Source organism: Nerophis lumbriciformis, linkage group LG07 (genome assembly GCF_033978685.3).
Source record: "Nerophis lumbriciformis linkage group LG07, RoL_Nlum_v2.1, whole genome shotgun sequence".
NCBI lineage: Eukaryota > Metazoa > Chordata > Actinopteri > Syngnathiformes > Syngnathidae > Nerophis > Nerophis lumbriciformis.
This window is the reverse complement of record NC_084554.2, coordinates 20102502-20125823: the sequence shown is the minus strand read 5'-3', so window position 1 is coordinate 20125823 and position 23322 is coordinate 20102502. Positions and strand designations below refer to the sequence as shown.

At 40.8% G+C, this 23322-nt stretch overlaps 1 protein-coding gene across 1 annotated transcript in view; it reads right to left on the bottom strand.

The window, feature by feature from the left end:
- Positions 1-23322, bottom strand: part of LOC133609779 (kinesin-1 heavy chain-like) — a 117405-nt gene that overhangs the window by 34621 nt on the left and 59462 nt on the right. The window contains exon 13 of the mRNA XM_061965707.2: positions 20047-20115. Within this exon, the coding sequence (XP_061821691.1) occupies positions 20047-20115 (69 nt within the window). The remainder of the gene's footprint in view (positions 1-20046; positions 20116-23322) is intronic.

Sequence of the window (23322 nt, the reverse complement as noted above, 5' to 3'; positions counted from 1 at the left end):
TGTTCAACAACATATTCTTTAAGGCTCCTTGATGGTGATGTGTATGCCTCCAAGTTTCTGTGATGTCCTACAACACCTGGCAAAATGATGGAATCACCAGTCTTGTAGGATGTTCATTCAGTTGTTTAATTTTAGACAGATATGACACAAAACTATAGTCATTTCAAATGGCAACTTTCTGGCTTTAAGTAACACTAAAATAAATCAATAAAATACATTGTGGTAGTCAGTAACAGTTTATATTTTAGATTAAGCATAGTGAAAATATGGAATCACTAAATTCTGAGAATAAAATTATGGAATAATGAAAAACAAAAAAACACTACAACACATCACTCGTACTTTGTTGCACCACCTGCGGCTTTTGCTTAACAGTCTTTAAGGCATGGACTTAATCAGTAAAAAACAGTACTCTGTATCAATCTTGGTCCAAAATTCTCTGAGCGCTGTTGTCTGATCAGATTTGCAGGTTGGAGTCTTGTCGTGTACCATTTTCTTCAATTTTCACCACAGAATTTCTTCAGGCAGTAGTCTCCATAAATCTCATCGGAACGGCACCAAACAAAAATTCCAGGATCATCACATTTCCCAATGTAGATTCCTAATTCATCAATGAATATGACTTTCATCCAGTCATCCATAGTCCACAATTGCTTTTCCTTAGCCCATTGTAACTTTGTTTTATAGGTTTAGGTGCTAGCTTTTCTGTATTTAAATCGTATTTCCTTTAGGCGGTTTCGTACAGTTTGGTAAATCCAGTTTATGACCATTTGTTCTTCATTTGTTCTGCTGTGCATTTTCTGTTTTCAAGACATATTGCTTTAAGTTTTCTGTCTTGAATGCTTTGATGTTTTCCTTGGTCCACTAGTATGCTGGCTTTTTACAACCTTCCCATGTTGTTTGTACTTTTAGACACAGCTGACTGTGAACAATCAACATTTATTTAGCAATATTGCGTGAATAAATTTTTATAATCTCCTGTTGGAGTCATGATTCTTTTCAATCTACCTGGTGCAACAGCTCTCCAAGGTGTGAACACTCCTTTTTAACTGCAGACTAATGAACAATCGTAATCTGATGCAGGTGTTAGCTTTGCAAATTTATAGAGTGATTCCATAATTATATCCACCTTTTCACTCTGCTTGATCTAAAAAGGAAAAAGTTACTTACACAATTTATATTATTGATGTATTTTAGTGTTTCTTAAAACCAGAAAGTTGCCATTTCAAATATATACAGTTTTATGTCTTGTATATACTTTTGTGTAATGTGTATTTTCTGCTTTTTTGTACAAATTTAAGCAACTATACGAACATCCAAGCCTGTAGATTCCATAATTTTTTCCAGGGGTTGTAGTTAGAGTTGTCCCTATATTTTTTCCTAATAAAGTTAAAATTTGTATACATACAAACCCTGTTTCCATATGAGTTGGGAAATTGTGTTAGATGTAAATATAAACGGAATACAATGATTTGCAAATCATTTTCAACCCATATTCAATTGAATGCACTACAAAGATAAGATATTTGATGTTCAAACTCATAAACTTTATTTTTTTTTTGCAAATAATAATTAACTTAGAATTTCATGGCTGCAACACGTGCCAAAGTAGTTGGGAAAGGGCATGTTTACCACTGTGTTACATGGCCTTTCCTTTTAACAACACTCACTAAACGTTTGGGAACTGAGGAGACACATTTTTTAAGCTTCTCAGGTGGAATTCTTTCCCATTCTTGCTTGATGTATAGCTTAAGTTGTTCAACAGTCCGGGGGTCTCCGTTGTGGTATTTTAGGCTTCATAATGCGCCACACATTTTCAATGGGAGACAGGTCTGGACTACAGGCAGGCCAGTCTAGTACCCGCACTCTTTTACTATGAAGCCACGTTGATACAACACGTCGCTTGGCATTGTCTTGCTGAAATAAGCAGGGGCGTCCATGGTAACGTTGCTTGGATGGCAACATATGTTGCTCCAAAACCTGTATGTACCTTTCAGCATTAATGGTGCCTTCACAGATGTGTAAGTTACCCATGTCTTGGGCACTAATACACCCCCATACCGTCACAGATGCTGGCTTTTCAACTTTGTACCTATAACAATCCGGATGGTTCTTTTCCTCTTTGGTCCGGAGGACACGACGTCCACAGTTTCCAAAAACAATTTGAAATGTGGACTCGTCAGACCACAGAACACATTTCCACTTTGTATCAGTCCATCTTAGATGAGCTCAGGCCCAGGGAAGCCGACGGCGTTTCTGGGTGTGGTTGATAAATGGTTTTCGCCTTGCATAGAAGAGTTTTAACTTGCACTTACAGATGTAGCGACTAACTGTAGTTACTGACAGTGGGTTTCTGAAGTGTTCCTGAGCCCATGTGGTGATATCCTTTACACAATGATGTCGCTTGTTGATGCAGTACAGCCTGAGGGATCGAAGGTCACGGGCTTAGCTGCTTACGTGCAGTGATTTCTACAGATTTTCTGAACCCTTTGATGATATTACGGACCGTAGATGGTGAAATCCCTAAATTCCTTGCAATAGCTGGTTGAGAAAGGTTTTTCTTAAACTGTTCAACAATTTGCTCACGCATTTGTTGACAAAGTGGTGACCCTCGCCCCATCCTTGTTTGTGAATGACTGAGCATTTTCATGGAATCTACTTTTATACCCAATCATGGCACCCACCTGTTCCCAATTTACCTGTTCACCTGTGGGATGTTCCAAATAAGTGTTTGATGAGCATTCCTCAACTTTATCAGTATTTATTGCCACCTTTCACAACTTCTTTGTCACGTGTTGCTGGCATCAAATTCTAAAGTTAATGATTATTTGCAAAAAAAAAAAATGTTTATCAGTTTGAACATCAAATATGTTGTCTTTGTAGCATATTCAACTGAATATGGGTTGAAAATGATTTGCAAATCATTGTATTCCGTTTATATTGACATCCAACACAATTTCCCAACTCATATGGAAACGAGGTTTGTATATATGCGTCACTCCTCCGTGAGACACTCGTATCAGACCACTGTTCAGAGACATCACTTGCCTTTAAAGGGGAAGTGCACTTTTTTTTAATTTTGCCTATCGTTCACAATTATTATGAAAGACATGACACTGGATGGATTTTTTTTAATGCATTCTAAATATTAAATAAGCGTAAATAAAAGTCCGCTTACAGCAGAGCCAATGGGAGCTCCACTATTCCGCCCATAAAATCCGATAAATAACCATTCAAAGAGCGCCAACAATACTCAATTTACATTTCGTGACTTGAATATTAACCAAGTATTAGTGATATTGTTATTATAAGCGCTAACCCAGACGAACCATTTATAGCGGCGACCATTCCGTGTGTTCCTATGTTTACATCATCGAGTGGTCTGCTGCTTCCTCGCTTCCTTGCTCTCTGTGAGATCATAAATCATGTCTCTCACCGAAAAGTAAATGGCTAAGGAAATAATTTGACCAGTTGGGACACTGTGACAGCCATTTATGACCTGGAACTGGCGAAAACGGCACGAAAAGTGCTGTGTGAATGTGAGTGTGAATGTTGTCTGTTTATCTGTGTTGGCCCAGATCAAATGTCTGCACGGTGCAGCTGGGTCTTGACTACTCGCGTATGGGTGCGCACCAGGCCTCTGACGACGGGATTCTGATACTTAAGGGTTCGGACACTGGACTCCGCCTGGAGGAGGTCGCGGTTGGCGACTCAGGGGTCAGGCTGTGGTGCAATCTCTCAACTAGCCAGCCGAGGCCCCTAGTCAGGGGCGCCGCTAGGGATTTTGGGCCCCATGAAAAGAATCTTTACAGGGCCCCCAACACAGTGTCATTATTTTTTCTGTATTATAATTTCTTCATCATTAGGGGCCTCTCTGGGCCCCCCTCCATCATGGGCCCCTAGAATCCGTCTCCTTTACCCCCCCTTTTCGGCGCCCCTGCCCCTAGTGCCAGTTGGCTGGCAGCGGGCTGTTTTTGAGACGGTCCACGGTCTCTCCCAGTAAGGCCTCTGCGATGCCTGTGGCTCAGAAGAGTGTCTGGCGGGGGATGAAGAAGGACGTACAGGCCTGGGTCGACTCATGTGTGGCCTGTCTGTGCGCAAAAGTACACCGCCACACCAAGGCCCCGTGGAGCTGTTTGCTGTCCCAGAGATGCAATATAGCACCCACAGATTTGCCTTGATAAATCACATTGTGCGTGCTGAATGAATACACAGTATTTAAATCTCTACCTCCCAGTATTGTGGGCATTCTGATTGTAGGAGCCTAAATGCTGTTTAAGTTAATTTACATTTTTATGGAAGGTGCTTTATGTTTATTCAGCCAAAATGGGACTATTTATTTGCATAATACGAAAATGTATATATTTGCATGCTTAGAATAATTATTACATTTGTCTAAACAGTTTGATGACGTAACTGTGTAAATTGCATATATGGCGGAAGGATCTGTGTGGTAGGTGGGTTTTTGGACACAGTGCATTATGGGTAATGGCAGTCAGGTGCGGGGGAATTGAGCCACACAGTTTTTTGACCTCACTCTTACTTTTTCTTAGTCTTGCTTTTTCTAACACCTACTGTAACAAACTCTCTTTATTTTGCCATTCATTTGTTCCCACATCGTTATTGTTTTACGTTTTGAATTATTAAGTAAACGATACAAAACGAAGAGGAGCGTCTGGAGTTTTGTTTATTGTCGCCGCAGCAAGCGGAGCAGGAGAAAGTAGAGGAGCGTCAAGCTAAAGGCTTAATTAGGAATCTACATTTTAGTCAAAAAACTAGCTCTTTGTGGATTAAGAGGAACGTGGGACCACCTGACTGGAAAAGAACAGAGGAACAAGCCTGCAAGAGGACGCGAGCAGGTACGTGAGTGCACGCTGCTTGAAAGAGAGAGAGAGAGAAGCTCGTCTGGGTGCGACGCTGCTGCACATCGGCATTTTTTATTGACTCGTTGTGGAAATATTGGCTTGTTATGGATGCACAAGACAGTGGAAAAAGGACAGTAAAAATGACCGAGAAGGCTGTAGAAGAGCACAAGGCGAGAAAGATGCAGGCACGCAGGAGCGCACTGGCTCAATTGACTCGTTTGATGACGCAGATTGAGCACTTAATGGAGGAGGATGCTAATGTGGACGCTGTAAAAAATCAGCTTCGTGTGGACTTTAGTGGATTGCAGCAAGAATTTTCTGATCTTAATTCTGATGTTCAGAAATTCATGTCTGAGGAGGAGTTTGTGGAAGATCAAAACAACTGGTTTAATCCAAATCATAAAATGATGGAGGACTTTTTCTGGAAATGTGAGGAGTGGATGAAAGATGTTTTTAAGCGTGTTGAGCAAGCGGAAGAATGCAATAGACAAGTGTCACCTGCAGATAATCGCTCTACATCAACAAAGCGGACCGCTAGAAGTCAAAGTAAAACTGAATCACGAAGCGGAAGTTCACGTTCTTCATATTCTTCTGTCAGATTAAAGGCGGAAATGGAGCGTGCATCATTGAAAGCAAAGGCGGCAGCTTTACAAGAAAAACTGGCCATAGAACAGGAAGAAGCTGCAATAAAAGCTCGAAAGGAAATGCATGCAATGCAAACTGCACTTGCTGAATGTGACGCTAAAATGGAGGTCTTACAAAACTACGAAAACACACAAGAAGAAGACGGTATCAATACAGCTGACGAGAAGGATGGTAGAAGACTTACTAGTCCTAACACACAAGTACCACCACCCACCTTACCAACACACAGCATTAAATATGATGCTCCCCCCACAGCTATTCAAATGACTACATTTGCACCAAAGACTGAAATTAAAGAACAGGCATTAACACTTGATGGGCTTTGCCAAGCAATTTCTCAGCAAGCCAACGTCACAGAGTATCTCGTGAAGAGTCACAAGGCATCTCTACTTCCAGATCTTTTCATTCCAACATTCAAGGGTGACCCCCTGGAATACAAATCCTTTATTGGGGCCATAGAACATGGAATTGAAAGCCGCACTAACGACAATCGGGATCGTCTTAAATTTTTGCTACAGTATACAAGTGGACAACCACATGAGTTGGTTAAGAGCTGCATCCATATGGAATCATCAACAGGCTACACTAAAGCAAAACAAATGTTAAAGGAGTTTTTTGGTGATGACTTTAAGATAGCCGAAGCCTACATAACAGAAGCCATGGAGTGGCCAACAATCAAGCCAGAAGACGGTGTTGCCCTTCAGTCCTTCGCATTATTCCTCACAGGCTGCTCTAACACAATGACAGACATTAACTACATGGAGGACTTGGACAACACAGCTAATATAAAGGCACTGACAAACAAACTTCCATATAAACTCAGGGAACCTTGGAGGAAGTTTGCATGCGACTTGCAAGAAAGAACAAAGACAAGAGTTAAGTTTAAGGATTTTGTGGACTTTGTAAACCGGCAAGTCAAGTATCTTTTGAATCCGCTTTATGGGAACATAAAAGAAACCACCATGAACACGAAAGATTCTGTGAGACAGAAAATAAAACCACAATATGTAGCAACCCTCAAACCAAAAAAGGTGTTTACAACAGTCGTTGTGCCTCCCAAGACAGAGAATGATAACCACATCATAACAAAAACACGAACGGTCTCGGTGGACTTTATTGGAAAACCTTGTGTTAATTGTAACGGAGAGCAACACAGCCTTACAGTTTGCAATGAATTCAAGAGCAAGCTACCGGTACACAAAGACAAGATTGACTTCTTGAGAAGCAAAGGTGTATGTTTTGCATGTTTAAAGCATGGACATATGAGTAGTAGTTGCAAACAAAAACTTCAATGTCAAGAATACTCTAGACAGCATCCCACATTATTACACATTGGTCATAAAGACTCCAGAGAAGAAACCACAAAGGACAATTTTGAACAGCAATCAATATCAAGTGCCCTTGTACAAACAACTGAAACCCGTGGTGTCACTGGGGCCGGTAGAGAAGATTGTGTTCTTTCGATCCTTCCCGTGTACATCAAGGCACAAAAAGGAACCAAGACAGTGATCACGTATGCCTTCCTGGACCCAGGTAGTTCAGCTACTTTTGCCACAGAGTCACTGCTAAACCAACTGAATGTGAGTGGACGCAATGTAAGCATCTCGCTGCGAACAATGGGAAACGACACAGTCGTGAACACAAGCATCGTGACTAGCTTGGAAATCAGCAGCTTGGACGGAAAAGAGTTTGTGGAATTAAAGGAAGTTTATACACAGAAAGACATTCCTGTCTCTAAGGACAATATTCCCCAACAAGAGGATATTGATAGATGGCCACACCTAAAGGAGGTGAGAATACCTAATATTAAAGCCAAGATTGGATTACTCATCGGAGTAAACGTTCCCAAAGCGATGGAGCCACTGCAAGTGGTTAAAAGTGTGGATAATGGACCATACGCTGTGAGAACGATGCTAGGCTGGACAGTAAATGGACCACTCAGAGGTGGAAGTGACAGAACTGCAATGGACAAATTGACAGGAATTACTGCAAACAGAATTTCAGTGGTGAAGCTTGAGGAGCTTTGGCAGCTGCAGTTCAAGCACGACTTTCCTGATGCTGGACAAAATGAAAACATTGAGATGTCCAAGGACGACCATCAGTTTATCAGTATGGTGTCTCAAACTGCAGTAATTAAAGATGGCCACTACAATGTTTGCCTTCCAGTGAGGAAGAATCCTTTGTGTATGCCAAATAACAGGGCAATTGCAGAGCAACGTGCACTGAACCTACGGAAGAAATTTTCCAGAGACGTCAAGTTTTACCAAGAGTACGCGGCATTCATGGATGACCTTTTAAGAAAAGGTTATGCAGTAAAGCTTGAAGGTGAAGAGCGCAAACCTACTGAGGGGCGAACATGGTATCTGCCTCACCATGGAGTAAGACATCCAACCAAACAGAAGTTGCGTGTAGTCTTCGACTGCGGCGCAAGCTTTCAAGGTACTTCACTAAACCAACAGCTTCTGCAGGGACCTGACCTCACCAGCTCACTAATAGGGGTCCTTATAAGATTTCGCCAGGAGTCTGTGGCGGTTATGGCGGACGTGGAAGCCATGTTCCATCAGGTTGGAGTAAGCAACGAAGACACTGATCTCCTGAGATTTCTCTGGTGGCCTGATGGAAACTACGAGCTGGATCTTGTTGAACACAAGATGTTGGTTCACATTTTCGGCGCAACATCATCACCAAGTGTTGCAACCTTTGCACTTCAAAAATGTGCAACAGACTTTGCGGACGAGTTTGGACAGGAAACAGCAAGGTCTGTCAGCAATAATTTTTATGTGGATGACTGTCTTAAGTCAGTTGCTGATGAAGATACAGCCATTACCCTGTGTGCCGAGTTGAGAAAAATGTTGGCAAAAGGAGGATTTCGGCTGACAAAATGGTCAAGCAACAACAGGAAGTTGCTTAACTCGATCCCAGAAAAGGAAAAAGCACAGGGTTTTCAAGATCTGGACTTGGATGAGGATTACCTGCCAGTGGAGAGAACATTAGGCATCCAGTGGTGTGCCGAATCAGACCAATTCAAGTTCAAGATCAACCTCAAAGATAGACCATACACTAGGAGAGGATTGCTTTCCATAGTAAGTTAAATTTTTGATCCTTTCGGCTTTCTAGCTCCAGTAATATTGCCTGCTAAAAGAATTCTGCAAGATCTATGTCGGCAGAAATATAGTTGGGATCAAGACCTGCCAGACATAGTGATTGAGAGATGGAAAAAGTGGATCTCAAGTCTGTCACAGCTTGAACATTTTGGAGTTGACAGATGCATCAAGTTAAAGCAGTTTGGTGTGCCAGCCTTTGCGCAGCTTCATCACTTTGCTGATGCAAGTGAAGATGCCTACGGAACCACAAGCTACTTGCTGATGCACTTTTCAACAGGTGAAGCTCAATCCACCTTGATCATGGCAAAGACGAGGGTGGCGCCCCTAAAGTCTCCGACTATTCCTCAAATGGAATTGACTGCAGCCACAGTTGCTATAAAGATGGATAAGCTTCTGAGAAAAGAGCTTGAACTGGAGATCCAGGAGTCTATCTTTTGGACAGATAGCACGGCGGTGCTCAAGTACTTAAACAGTGAGTGTACCCGATTCAAGACGTTTGTTGCAAACAGGGTCGCGGCAATCCTGGAGCACTCTCAGACATCTCAGTGGAGATATGTTAACACCACTCTGAATCCCGCTGATCACGTCTCAAGAGGACAGACCGTGGAAGCATTTTTGAAAAATGAGAGCTGGCTCTCAGGACCAAGTTTCTTGCTCAGCTCACAAGACCAGTGGCCTAAAAATCCAGATCCTGGAATGCTGGATATGGACGACCTAGAGGTCAAAAGAGTGACTCATGTATACGTCATTCAGACACAAGAAGCCAAAGATTTTGTGGATCAGTGGATGAACCATTATTCCTCTTGGACAGCATTGAAGCGTGCTGTTGCCTGGTTTCTAAAATTCAAAGATCTGCTGAAAGAGCTGAAGGAAAAAAGAAACGAACTAAGAACATCAGGAGAAGAAAGTAAGATGCTTGAATTCAAGAAAGATGTCGAAGGAAAGTGTCTGACTTGTGATGACATGACTAGAGCAGAAACAGAAATTGTGAAGTTCTGTCAAAGACAAAGTTTCAAAGAAGATTGGGCGATGCTGGAGAAAAATCAAAGAGTAAAGAAAAGTAGTTCACTTTTCAAGTTAAATCCAATTCTTCAAGATGGAGTTATGAGAGTTGGTGGAAGGTTGAGCCGTATAGCAATGCCTAACTACTCCAAGCAGCAAGCCATATTGCCTAAGGATTCACACATCACAAGGCTTGTGTTGAGACATATTCATGACCTAACAGCTCACGCCGGAAGGAATCACATGATGGCCAATCTACGTCAGAAATTTTGGATACCCGGAGCCATTGGAGCCATCAGAAGGTTTTGGTCCAGGTGTGTCATCTGTAAAAGACTCCACGGAGCCGCTGGAAAGCAACTCATGGCAGATCTACCAACATGCAGGGTCCTACCTGACGATCCACTTTTCACAAGAGTCGGTGTGGACTACTTTGGTCCGTTCCAAGTGAAGAGGGGAAGAGGACATGCAAAGAGGTATGGCGTCATCTTCACGTGTCTTGCTTTAAGAGCCGTACATCGTTTTATCTTTTAACCTGCTCATTGTACAGCACTTTGGCTACCCCTGTGGTAAATTTTAAATGTGCTCTATAAATAAAGTTGATTTGATTTGATTTGATCTGGAAGTCGCATCCTCACTCGACACCGATGCATGTCTTAATGCAATCAGAAGATTTCTCGCCAGAAGAGGACAAGTCAAAGAGATGTATTCCGACAACGGAACCAACTTTCGAAATGAGGAAATCAATCAAAGAATGGAACACCAAGAAGATTTATGAGCACTTGCTACAAAGAGGTATCCAGTGGCATTTCAATCCACCAGCAGGATCTCACCATGGAGGAAGCTGGGAGCGGCTAATCCGTTCAGTGAGAAAAATACTGAGTGTTACCGTAAAGGAACAAGTTTTGGATGAAGAGGGTCTTTATACCTTGTTTTGTGAAGCCGAAGCAGTCATAAACGGCAGACCCATCACAAAGACATCCTCAGACCTCAACGACTTGGAGGCTCTCACACCCAACCATCTGTTATGGCTGAAGGTCAAACCTGAGCTACCTCCAGGAGTGTTTCATCCGTGCGACCAATATGCCAGTCACAGATGGAGACAAGTACAATTCCTTGCGGATATCTTCTGGAAACGCTGGTGTAAGGAATACCTAGCGCAACTTCAAGAACGTCAGCGATGGTCTTCACCTAGAAGAAACTTTCGTGTTGGAGACGTGGTGCTGATCGTGGACGATACTTCACCCAGAAATTCCTGGCCACTTGGAAGAATTCTAGAGACTTTTCCTGGTGGGGACGGACTTGTTCGTCAAGTTCAAGTGAAAACTAAGACTAACGAGCTTCGTCGCCCTATTACAAAGCTATGTCTTCTTTGAGAAGTATTAAGGTTATTTAGGCACCTTGAATTTGAGTTAACATGTTTAAGTAATTGTTTCAAGGACATTGATAACAATTAGGGGCCGGTAATGTAGGAGCCTAAATGCTGTTTAAGTTCATTTACATTTTTATGGAAGGTGCTTTATGTTTATTCAGCCAAAATGGGACTATTTATTTGCATAATACGAAAATGTATATATTTGCATGCTTAGAATAATTATTACATTTGTCTAAACAGTTTGATGACGTAACTGTGTAAATTGCATATATGGCGGAAGGATCTGTGTGGTAGGTGGGTTTTTGGACACAGTGCATTATGGGTAATGGCAGTCAGGTGCGGGGGAATTGAGCCACACAGTTTTTTGACCTCACTCTTACTTTTTCTTAGTCTTGCTTTTTCTAACACCTACTGTAACAAACTCTCTTTATTTTGCCATTCATTTGTTCCCACATCGTTATTGTTTTACGTTTTTGAATTATTAAGTAAACGATACAAAACGAGGAGGAGCGTCTGGAGTTTTGTTTATTGTCGCCGCAGCAAGCGGAGCAGGAGAAAGAAGAGGAGCGTCAAGCTAAAGGCTTAATTAGGAATCTACACTGATAATCACCATATATTCTACATGATTTCATAAAGATGGCCACGCTAAATGGATTGTGCCCCTTATTCTGCTTACACAATCCTCTGCGCACCAGTTTGTTAGATCAGTTTTGTGTGTGATAGAAAGTTTGCACGTGTTTTAGTACACACTAGTGGTGTAACGATTCGTTTTAACAATGATTTGATTCGATTCAGAATTTTTGGTTACGGACGATATTATTTCTTTAGAACGATACGAGTTCAAATTGATTAAGTAACTTTTTTACCAAAAAAATTAACAAACCAGTGTGACTGTAAAATAATACTGGATACTGGACACTGCAGTTAAAGTTTCCTATATCCCTGTTATTTTCCTGCTGTAAGGGAATTAGAGATTAATAAATTATGGATACTGTTGGAATAATTGTTTGTAAGTTATCACAAAAGAAATGTTGTATTATGAATGCTGTATTTCAAATGTTGTATTATGAATGCTGTATTTCGAGGCCTAACAAAAGGATGAAGGCTCGAGAAACGCCACTGTGATTTCAGCACGGACAGATGGCAGGATGTGCTCAACTCCTGGAGGAACGCTCTTTGAAGTGTTAAACGAACTCTCTTTGAAGTAATTCACAAACTCTCTTCCAACTATTTGGTCAACGCTATTTACGACACACTGCCCTCTTGAAGTCACTGTGGACAGGAGACGGGAGGGGTTGTCCATTGTCCTCCAACTCTCTTCCAACTATTTGGTCAACGCTATTTACGACACGCTGCCCTCTTGAAGTCACTGTGGACAGGAGACGGGAGGGGTTGTCCATTGTCCTCCAACACCTGCCCCAGCTGGATCCAGGAAGAGCCAAGCCCGAGAAGTCCTCTTCTTGGACTTCAAAGCGACTGAAAACAATGACTGTTTTACATACCTCCCTATTCCTATTGTGACATATGTTGGTGCGTGAACATGGAACATCTGAATTAAAAGAGGAGACGAGAACCTTCTTCGTCAGAGCGTGCTAAGACACTGTAAGAGGTTACAGGTTGAAGCCGTCTCTCCTCAATTGAGTCCAAATTGAATTCTGTCTCTGTTTGATTCCTTGCCTTTTGTCTTGTGTAACAGATGTCCTGTATTTGAACCTGACATCTAATTGGTCCTTCGAGCCGGATTCCAACACGTCTGACGATTCCAGCATGAGTGAGTGAAACCAGAGGACCATGGCAACCAAATCCTGATTGAGGAACTGCTTTTTCTTCATTTCGGGCTGGAATTGAAAGACTGACGGAAAATCCGAGGACAAAAGGAAGGAAGGCAGAGAGCAGTGAGTACGTTTTAAATTGACGAAGAAAGAAACGACTGAGAGAAAGCGTGTGACTGAGGGGTTACGACGCATAGACAAACCCTGTAAATCCTAGGCTCTAACAGGTAAAACAAACCCTGTAAATCCTAGGTTCTAACAGGTAAAAAGGCCAAATTAGAGGGACGTCGGAGTCCAACGTCCGTGAGTATTAAAATTTTAAATAAAAACTGAATTAAGATAAAAACTGAAGAGGCCAAAAGACTGCAGGTAAACGGAACCGCGAAAACTGGAATCCGTAATATCCATAAACAAACATACTAGGGGGTGTCGGAGCCCACAATAATTTCAAATATCCGTGAACCATTATCCTGGGGACGTCGGAGTCCAACAGACCTAAAATGGTCTATTCAGAATAAAAAAACAGAATTTTGTCCGTGAAAAAACAATAACCTGGAGGGCGACGGAGTCCGCATGTAATATACATTGAAATTTCCGTAGATCAATATACTGAAAGGTGTGAATGTGAGAGTGTGTGGGAGTAATCGCCATTAGGCTATCACTCCATATTAAAGTTGTGAGAAGTAAATAGTGGGTTATTGTGGATGCTCTAGGCAAGACACCTCCACTGGGGAACCATCTCCAGTAGAAGCGACGTGTACCACAATAATAAATTAAACCACTATCTTACAACAAAGACAAAAGTAATCCTTATAAGTTTCGGCTCTGTAGGAGGCGACGGATTACTCCAAATTCTCAAAATGGAAAGAGGGACACAAAGAAACGCAGATCTAATATGGTCTATTACAATCTATTTAAACCAAAATAGAAGACAACAACCACAACGTCAGCGGTTAGACCCTACTGCATGTTGGCGTTGAAGCAGAGAAGGACATTTTGCAAGAAACTGTCCTGGAAAAAAAAAAATAATCAAAGTAACTCAGCATGACTGTTAAAAGACGACACCAATTAGTCATGTTGTCAGCGTATGCCATTGGTGGTAAGATCGCTGCAAACGTGTTTGTTTGTTTGTTAGTTAGTGTGTGTTTAAGTGTGTATCTTTCCAGGTACAAATTGTGTAAAAACCCTGGAGGTTCAAATAAAAATAAAAATAGGTTAAAAGAAAAAGCAAATAGGAGAAAAATCTCAAAGTGCTAAAATGAGATAAAAGTAAAAATAGATGAAGAAATAGGGAAAAATCAATAATAAGAATTAATGCAAAATGAAATAAACTAATGCGAGAGAGAGATAATGGGGGTATTGAAATAAGAGATGAAGAAAAGGTAGACTGAAGATATACATGTATGTTTGGATATATAAAGAGCGCTTTTATATATACAAATATATATATGTATAATTAAATAATGGAATAAATAAAAACCTAGATTAATAACTATAATAAGAGTTGAGATGTATAGTATGATAAAATGATAAAGTGGGTTAGATGGTTATTAGCTGAGGAAAGAAGAGAGAAGAAAAAAAAAAAAAGGAGAGAAGCTCAAGTGTTGCTGACCTTTGCCCTTAAGAGTGCACTCACCACTTACACATCACCGTGTGTGTGTGTGTGTGTGTGTGTGTGCGTGGCGCAGTGGGGGAGGTGTGGAAGTGAATTTATTACATGTAAATTTAAAGTAGGTTTAACTTTGAAGTGTAGTATAACATTCTTAAGTTAGATTATGGGAAGAATGTAAATTCAGAGTTTAAAAGTATAGATTAAGTAGCATATAGACAGTTAAGTGAGTTTAAAACATTACTTAAAAAATGCATAAAGTAATATGTATAACAAGCATTGTCCTGAGGTTCCATGCAGATCTAAACAAAGGCAAAATAATGCACCTTGGATGATAAACAGTTTGAAAAATGCATGTAAAAAGAAAAATAGACTTTGTAAGGCGTTTATCAAATCAAGAACAGAGAATGCTGAAAAACGCTGTAAGAACTACAAAAACAAGTTGACCAATATATTGAGACAAGCAATGAAAGGAATACAAAGAAATTATGAGGATGATGTTGAACAAAAAAGACATCTATGTATGTCCAGACAATAAACCAATCTTACAAAGAAAAATCGGTATAAGTGAGCAGCAATATTGAGCCAAGGTTGAACTCATGGCTCAACAGGAGGGATATGAATGCCCTTATACAGAAGTACTATACTTCCTATAGTTTAATTCTTATAAAAAAAATTGTATAAAACATCTATGCAATTAACTAAATAAGAGTGAAGGAAAACTTATTGTCTGGTCATAGTAGATGCATTTTCAAAGTAGTTAGAAATATTTCCTAAAGGAAAAGCAGATGTGCTGACAGTAGCAAAAGCATTATGCAAATATTTAGTAAAAATGTACATTAACATTACAAGTACAACAGGACTAACACCATTTGAAAGATAGTGGAAAGACCAACCTGGGTACACTTAGTACATTGTAAAAAGGTCATTTCTGTTGAATCATCCAATAAGGAAAGGGAAGCAAAGTCTGGTAATAGTGTGGACGCACACGATGACTAGAGTTGAGCCAAACCACTGACCTTGGTAGAGGAGTGAATCAGCAGAAATGACACCCCAATGGCTCAGACGGTCCATAACATATGGGTTAACGATATTGGTACTGGTCGGCCCTGCCCCCCTAATATGGTTCACTTGGGAATCTGAGTAAAATGTAGAACTCAGGAAACAAAATGATACTGCACCCATAGTAAACCCAAACCACTGGCAGAATCAAGAAGTAAAATACACTCACAGGGGAGGTCGTATTAGAAGACGGGCAATGGGAGGATTCGGAGTAACCCCATTAGTGAAAAAATTGCCAGAAAACCCATGCCAGAAAAACAGTAATGGGAAAAAGTATTTGGGATTGTATTTAAAAAGGTCATATAATGGAAAAAAAGTATTTGGAATTGTATTTGTGTTATCAAAGGGACATGTTAACTAGCACACTACAAATTCCACTGTGACAAAGTTGTAAGCATACCATTTGATGGTGTGTCAAAGTTTGATAATAATTGGTTCCTGTTTTGGTAATTAATTTGTTCCTTATGGCGGAGCAAGTGGGAAAGGCTACAAAAACTGATTGTGTTGTATGTATAAGCCCAGACAATTACTCAAGATGAGTCAAAAAAAGTTTAATTGAAGTAATGAGCAAAACAAAATTGACCCTGTAGCTAAAGAGACAAAACAGAAACCAATATTTGATAAATATGTGAAAAAAGCTAATTATACCTGCATTAACATGCAAGGCTCTGTACAACAGTTAGGAAACGTATCATCAGATAACTGCATACACATAGTAAAAGTATCAATATTTGTACAAGAATTGTTAACATGCCTGAACAGTTTGATATCTGAACATTGGAAAATAATTAGACATGATGTAAACTGACAAAGTGTTGTAGATCCAACTTATATTGATGGGTGTCCAAGAGGTGTACCTGACGACTATAAATTGGTAAATCAAGTTGCAGCTGGATTTGAATCATTTGTCTGCTGGTGGTGTACGATTAACAAGAATGTTGACAGAATAAACTATGTCCACTACAACGTACAGAGATTGGGAAATTGGACACAGGCCAGACTTGAAGCAGTCGCTGATCAACTCGCCGCCACCTCCCTTATGGCCTTTCAAAACCGTATGGCGCTGGACATGTTGTTAGCGGAAAGAGGAGGTGTGTGCGCAATATTTGGTGAACAGTGTTGCACGTTCATACCAAACAACACCGATGCAGAAGGTAGCCTGACCAAAGCACTGGAAGGCCTTCGCACCCTCAACGGTAAAATGAAAGAGCACTCAGGCATAGATACATCTATGTGGGATGGGTATATGGACGGTTTCGGCAAATACAAGTCTTTGGTATCATCAATTCTAGTATCTATGGCCGTGTTTGTAGCAATACTGACGTTGTGTGGATGTTGTTGTATTCCCTGTCTGCGTTCTCTGTTTAACCGTCTGATTACCACAGCGATTAGCCCAGCAGATGACAAAGCTGTTCAGATGCACTTCCTGGCGGACGATAAGGAAGATGAATTTGATGATGGGGATACCTACCTGGATGGTGTTCCTGATCTGTTTCCAGACCCGAGTAACAATGAGAAAAATTGATGTTGAACTCTGAGTGTAAACATAACTTTGTCGTAAGGAAATTAACCATTAACTGAAAATTGCAAGACGAAGTTATTAGGGATAAGGAGATTATGGGAACGTTTTTGCGATAAACAGGGGGGAAATGTTGGAATAATTGTTTGTAAGTTATCACAAAAGAAATGTTGTATTATGAATGCTGTATTTCAAATGTTGTATTATGAATGCTGTATTTCGAGGCCTAACAAAAGGATGAAGGCTCGAGAAACGCCACTGTGATTTCAGCACGGACAGATGGCAGGATGTGCTCAACTCCTGGAGGAACGCTCTTTGAAGTGTTAAACGAACTCTCTTTGAAGTAATTCACAAACTCTCTTCCAACTATTTGGTCAACGCTATTTACGACACACTGCCCTCTTGAAGTCACTGTGGACAGGAGACGGGAGGGGTTGTCCATTGTCCTCCAACTCTCTTCCAACTATTTGGTCAACGCTATTTACGACACGCTGCCCTCTTGAAGTCACTGTGGACAGGAGACGGGAGGGGTTGTCCATTGTCCTCCAACACCTGCCCCAGCTGGATCCAGGAAGAGCCAAGCCCGAGAAGTCCTCTTCTTGGACTTCAAAGCGACTGAAAACAATGACTGTTTTACATACCTCCCTATTCCTATTGTGACATATGTTGGTGCGTGAACATGGAACATCTGAATTAAAAGAGGAGACGAGAACCTTCTTCGTCAGAGCGTGCTAAGACACTGTAAGAGGTTACAGGTTGAAGCCGTCTCTCCTCAATTGAGTCCAAATTGAATTCTGTCTCTGTTTGATTCCTTGCCTTTTGTCTTGTGTAACAGATGTCCTGTATTTGAACCTGACAGATACAAACCAACACATAGGCTTGAATTAACAAGAGGAAACACTTTCTGCTGTCACAGTCCCTGCAGTGTCTTGTGTGTCTGTGTCGTCTGTCTGGGTGTGGTCATGCGTGGGTGGAGTTTGGGTTCCTGGCTTCCCAGTCTGGCACACCTGGCGCTGTTCAGCCTCCTCACCTGCCTGCCATCAGCTAATCACCTCCACTCCACAAAAGCCCTGGCCTCCTCACACAACGCTGCCAGATCGTTTCACAGCTTTCCAAGTGGTAACGCTTCTCGCCAGTTCTCGCAGCATTTTGACAATCTTGTTGATCTTTTGTTTGTGCCTTTGCTCCTGGTAGCTTGTTCCTCGCCTCACCATTGTTTTCCTCTGCCTCTAGTGCCGACCTCCTCTAACCCTGCCTGCCTGCCAGACACCTCCACTCCAGCCAACGACGCCTTTCCCTCCTCCCTCATCTGCCTGAATTAAACCCTTTGGACTTTTTATCTGCCTCGCTTGTCTGCTTTTGGGTCCACCAGCTTGTTAAATCGTGACATCTGCTCTCATTCAAGACATTTTCAATAACAGTACAGTAACCAACATTTTAACAGTAGATTTACCTGCTACTTTTGCTGTTGTCTTTTCAACATAAAAATAACACAATATTATTATGGAAAATAAAGTTCAACTAACATCCTTTTGGGATGAATTTGCAGTCTATTTATCTAAGAAATTAAGTGCCACCAAATCTTTTCAAAATAAATGATTAGTGGTTTGACCTGCTACTACTCCCATTTTAATAAACACTAACATTATTAAGACAAAGCGACACGTTTTGGCAAAAGATGGACCAAATGGCTGGTGGTGTAATGAACAAAGTTGGAAACGTAGGTGTGACCAGTTTTTCACTCATAAATGACTTTTTTTTACTTTTCAATAATAAAAATATACTGTGAGTTTTTATTGCACTGTTTATAACCTTCCGTCTCAAGCTGGTCCGCTGGCGAACTTGCTCCGCTGTCACTTCCGTTTTGTCCGTCGCATCCTTTGTAGTTTAAAGTTAAGTTGTGGCTTTATATTATTGTGTTGTGTCTTTTTATGTGTTCTGGCTTTTACAATCGTGCTGTAGCTGAACGTTTTTGTGTTGTAATTAATGATATTGTCTTGTGGCGTTTGCATTTGGCATGACCTATCTCGACCCTCGTAGGTATCCGCCATTTTTGTTTTGATGACGCCACAGCGGGCACACAGACTTAATGCTTAATGTACTTTTCATTAAAAGCGCTGAACTTCATATAATGTCTGTTGTTCTTAATACAATGTTTTCTTTTTTCTAGATAAAATCGACATATTGCCTTTTAAATGGATATCAATCTGTCAATCCTTTCCGTGTCCTGGCCGGGTGAGGTTCTCCAGTAGAAGCATTTAAGTCCCATCTTAAAACTAATTTGTATACTCTAGCCTTTAAATGGACCCCTTTTTTAGACCAGTGGATCTGCCGTCTCCTTTGTCCGCTCTGCCCCCCTCTCCTGCGTGGAGAGGTTATCAGGTGACCACAGATTAAACTCCACTGGAGGAGGCGTTAGCTGTTCCAAGTCGGGACCTTGGGTGGACCACTCCTGTGTATCAGTTGATGACCTCTGTGCGCTGCTGACATGTTTCCATTCAAGATGATCCCTTGCTGGCCTCCCAATGGACTGGTCTTTCACATTATGAAGTCGGGACCCAGGGTGGCCCACTCCTTATGCATTAGTCTGTGACATCTCGGCGCCCCCGACTTGCAAACGTCTTGCAACATGCATTTTCTTTCTTAATTTCAGCACAAGTGCAAGCACCTTCACTGTCCTAAAATAGGTTTTGTTTCCTACATTGCGCTAGCATACGGCACAGAAGGGGGTACATATTATATTTGTGTGCTGCATGTTCCACAACATTAAAAAAACCCAGGTTGGAGAATGATGTCATGAATGTGAATTAAATGAGTGTCTCCATGGTGACAGCAAGTAGTACACACAAAAACACACATTTAGATATGGCGGTCTGCAACACTTTTGTACTTGTTATCAATTGTACACAAAGTCTTAGTAGATCACCTGCAACACGGCCACTCATACTACGCACAATTTTATATTTTGTACACACTATTTAGCACTTTTATTTGAGAATTAGCAGATCAGATTCTTACAATAATGTACAATTTGTGTTTGTTGTTCCACTATTTTTACTGGTATTAGTAAATCTGTGATGGTCATTAAGTACTTACCTCCTCCTGGTCCAACATCTGCTCCTTGATTTTCTCCAACAACTGAGACTGTTGATGAATCTCATCATCCTGAAAGAGGTGAAGGATGGAGAGTTTTAAGTGAGAGATACACTTTATGGTATTACATCACTGCTCTTTTTTGTGCCAAAAACTGCAAAAGAGACAAAACAAGAGAACAAAAGACTACAAGCAAGGAGGCCACTACTGCTGAATGCAGTTTGGGTTGATAAAAATGAAATTACAAATGACCAGCAGTAGAAAAATACATTATAAAATGTGACATAGATTAGAAAATACATTGATAATAAATATAACTCTACTCACAAATTCATTAGCTTACAGCAAGGAATTCCAAAATACTGTGTTCTGTAGATCGTTATTAATAGTAGCATTATGTGAGGAACTCGCATGGCTGTCGTTTTGTGAACCCAAGATGCAAGAACCAGGAGAGCTAAGAGCAGGTATGATGAGTTTTTAATCTCATGCAAAAACAGAAAATAAAGCAGTCTTGCATAAATGTTCCATACATAGAGTGTTTATCATCGAGCACTGAGGAGTGCCCGAGACAAAGTATAAATAGGATACATGTTGGCAGCAGGTGTGGACCGACTGCCAATCAACGGCAGGTGAGGAAAAAACAGTGCTCAGCGGAACAAACAAGAAATATAACAAAATAAGAGCACTGACAGGAAGTAAATACAAAAACAAGGAAACAAACAGAAATGAAGTGACAGATCGTCACACATTATCTGTTGTCTACATGCAGCATTATCTGTTGTCTACTTGCAGTGTTCAAACATTATTTGTTGTCTCCATAGCTAATGAATGTCACGTGTGGGGGGTCGCAGCTTACTGCGGGGTTCGTTCTCCCGGGATGCAGACGGACCACTCCGGACAAGGCGTGCAGGTAGGAACATGATTTATTCCTCAAAAATCAAACACGTACCAAAAACAGAAAACAAGCAAAAGGAAAGCGTGCCGACCGCACGGTAAGCTAAGGTGAGACGCAGGAATCATGAAGCATAGGTGACAAGGAATTTACCCAACGTAACTGTTGCATGTAGCAAATGATGAAGCCAGACTGAGCATGGCGAGCAAGGTGAATAAATAGCTCTCTGATTAGTGGTTGACAGCAACTGAGCGTGCCGACCACTAACCAGAGGCAGGTGAACCCAATTAATCCCCATGGAAACTAAAACAAACCGTGCACAAACAGGAACTAAGGGAGTCCAAAACTAACAGAACATAACAAAACATGATCCGGGCCACGGATCATGACAATGAAGAGTAATATTATTTGTTGTCCACATATTTAATGAATAGCAACATTATTTGTTGTGTACATAGTTAATAAACAGAAACAATATTTGTTGTGTACATAGTTGATAAAGAGTAATATTATTTGTTGTGTACATAATTATTAAATGGTAACATTACTTGTTATCTACACACTGGTAGTTAATAAATAGTAACATTATATGTTGTGGATACCACTGACAAATTATAACATTGTGTCTTGTGTACATAGTAAATGCATCATAACATTATTTGTTGTTTACAGTACATAGTTAATAAATAGTAACATGATTTGTTATGTACATATTAAATAAAAAGTAACTAATTGTTATGTATATAATTAAGAAATTACAAAATGTTTTGTTGTGTACATAGTAAATGCATCATAACATTATTTGTTGTTTACAGTACATAGTTAATAAATAGTAACATGATTTGTTATGTACATATTAAATAAAAAGTAACTTTAATTGTTATGTATATAATTAAGAAATTACAAAATGTTTTGTTGTGTACATAGTTAATACACACAAAGTTCGATATAACGCGATTGTTGGGGTCCATAAAATTTGACTTGTATGTGTGAGAGCTTTTCAGTAGTGCGTGTAAGAGAAAAAAATTTCAGTAGCGTGTGTAAAACGATTTTACTTATATGTGTAAGAGCTTTTCAGTAGTGCTAGAAAGAAATTTCAGTAGTGTGTGTAAAAGGATTTCACTTTTATGTATGAGAGCTTTTCAGTTGTGCGTGTAGAGAAAACAATTTCAGTAGTATGTATAAAAGGATTTCACTTGTGGAGTATGTGTGAGAGCTCTTCAGTAGTGTGTGTAAGAAAAAGAAAATCAGTAGTATGGGTAAAAGGATTTCACTTGCATGTGGGAAAGCTTTTCAGTAATGTGTGTAAGAGAACACAATTTCAGTAGTATGGGTAAAAGAATTTCACTTGTATGTGTGAGAGGTTTTCAGTAGTGTGTAAGAGAACAACATTTCACGGCCAGGGTGCATTGGAATGCGCCCTCATCTTTGCGCTCTGCTTGTCGCACCTTGGGACATGCCCACGGCCGTGCACATCCAGGGACGCGCCGGGCGCGTCTGCACCGTGCAGCAGCCGCCAGCTGCAATCAGTCACCGGCAATCTGCGCACCTGGCGCTAATGAGAGGTCTTGTCTTCAAGAGCCTGCTCAGCCTGCTATCCGTCGCCTGAACGTAACCTTCTGTTGATGTTCCGTAAGCTATCATCCTGCTCTATGCAAACCTTGCTTCGCTCTCTGTGTTCTCCACCGTCGTGTTTGTATGATCTCACGTTTTCCCTTGCCTTCCTTCCTGCAGTCTGCCTTTGTTCCACATTATGAGCTGTGCGTCTCGTCATTCCTCGTTTCTCCCCCTGCTTCCCGGACCGCCTCTTGGATCCCGACATCCCGCTTGGACACGGACCTTCTCTGCCTAGCCCCTTTGGATTTGTCCGCTTCCTCGCTCATCACTCTGGTAACACTCAACAATTAATTCCTACACATAGTCTTACACCATACACCCTTGGGTTTTGTCACACTCCATTCTCTAGTTGATTTTGTATATTATTGTTTGATTATTTTATATATATATATATATATATATATATATATATATATATATATATATATATATATATATATATATATATATATATATATATATATAGCTTTACTGAATTGGCCCTAGTGTGTGAATGTGAGTGTGAATGTTGTCTGTCTATCTGTGTTGGCCCTGCGATGAGATGGCGACTTGTCCAGGGTGTACCCCGCCTTCCGCCCGATTGTAGCTGAGATAGGCTCCAGCGCCCCCCGCGACCCCGAAGGGAATAAGCGGTAGAAAATGGATGGATGGATGGCTTTACTGCCCCCCTGGTGGTTCTGTGCCGTCACAACGCCCTCCGGTACACATAACAGTAGTATGGATAAAAGGATTTCACTTGTATGTGTGAGAGCTTTTCAGTAGCGTGTGTG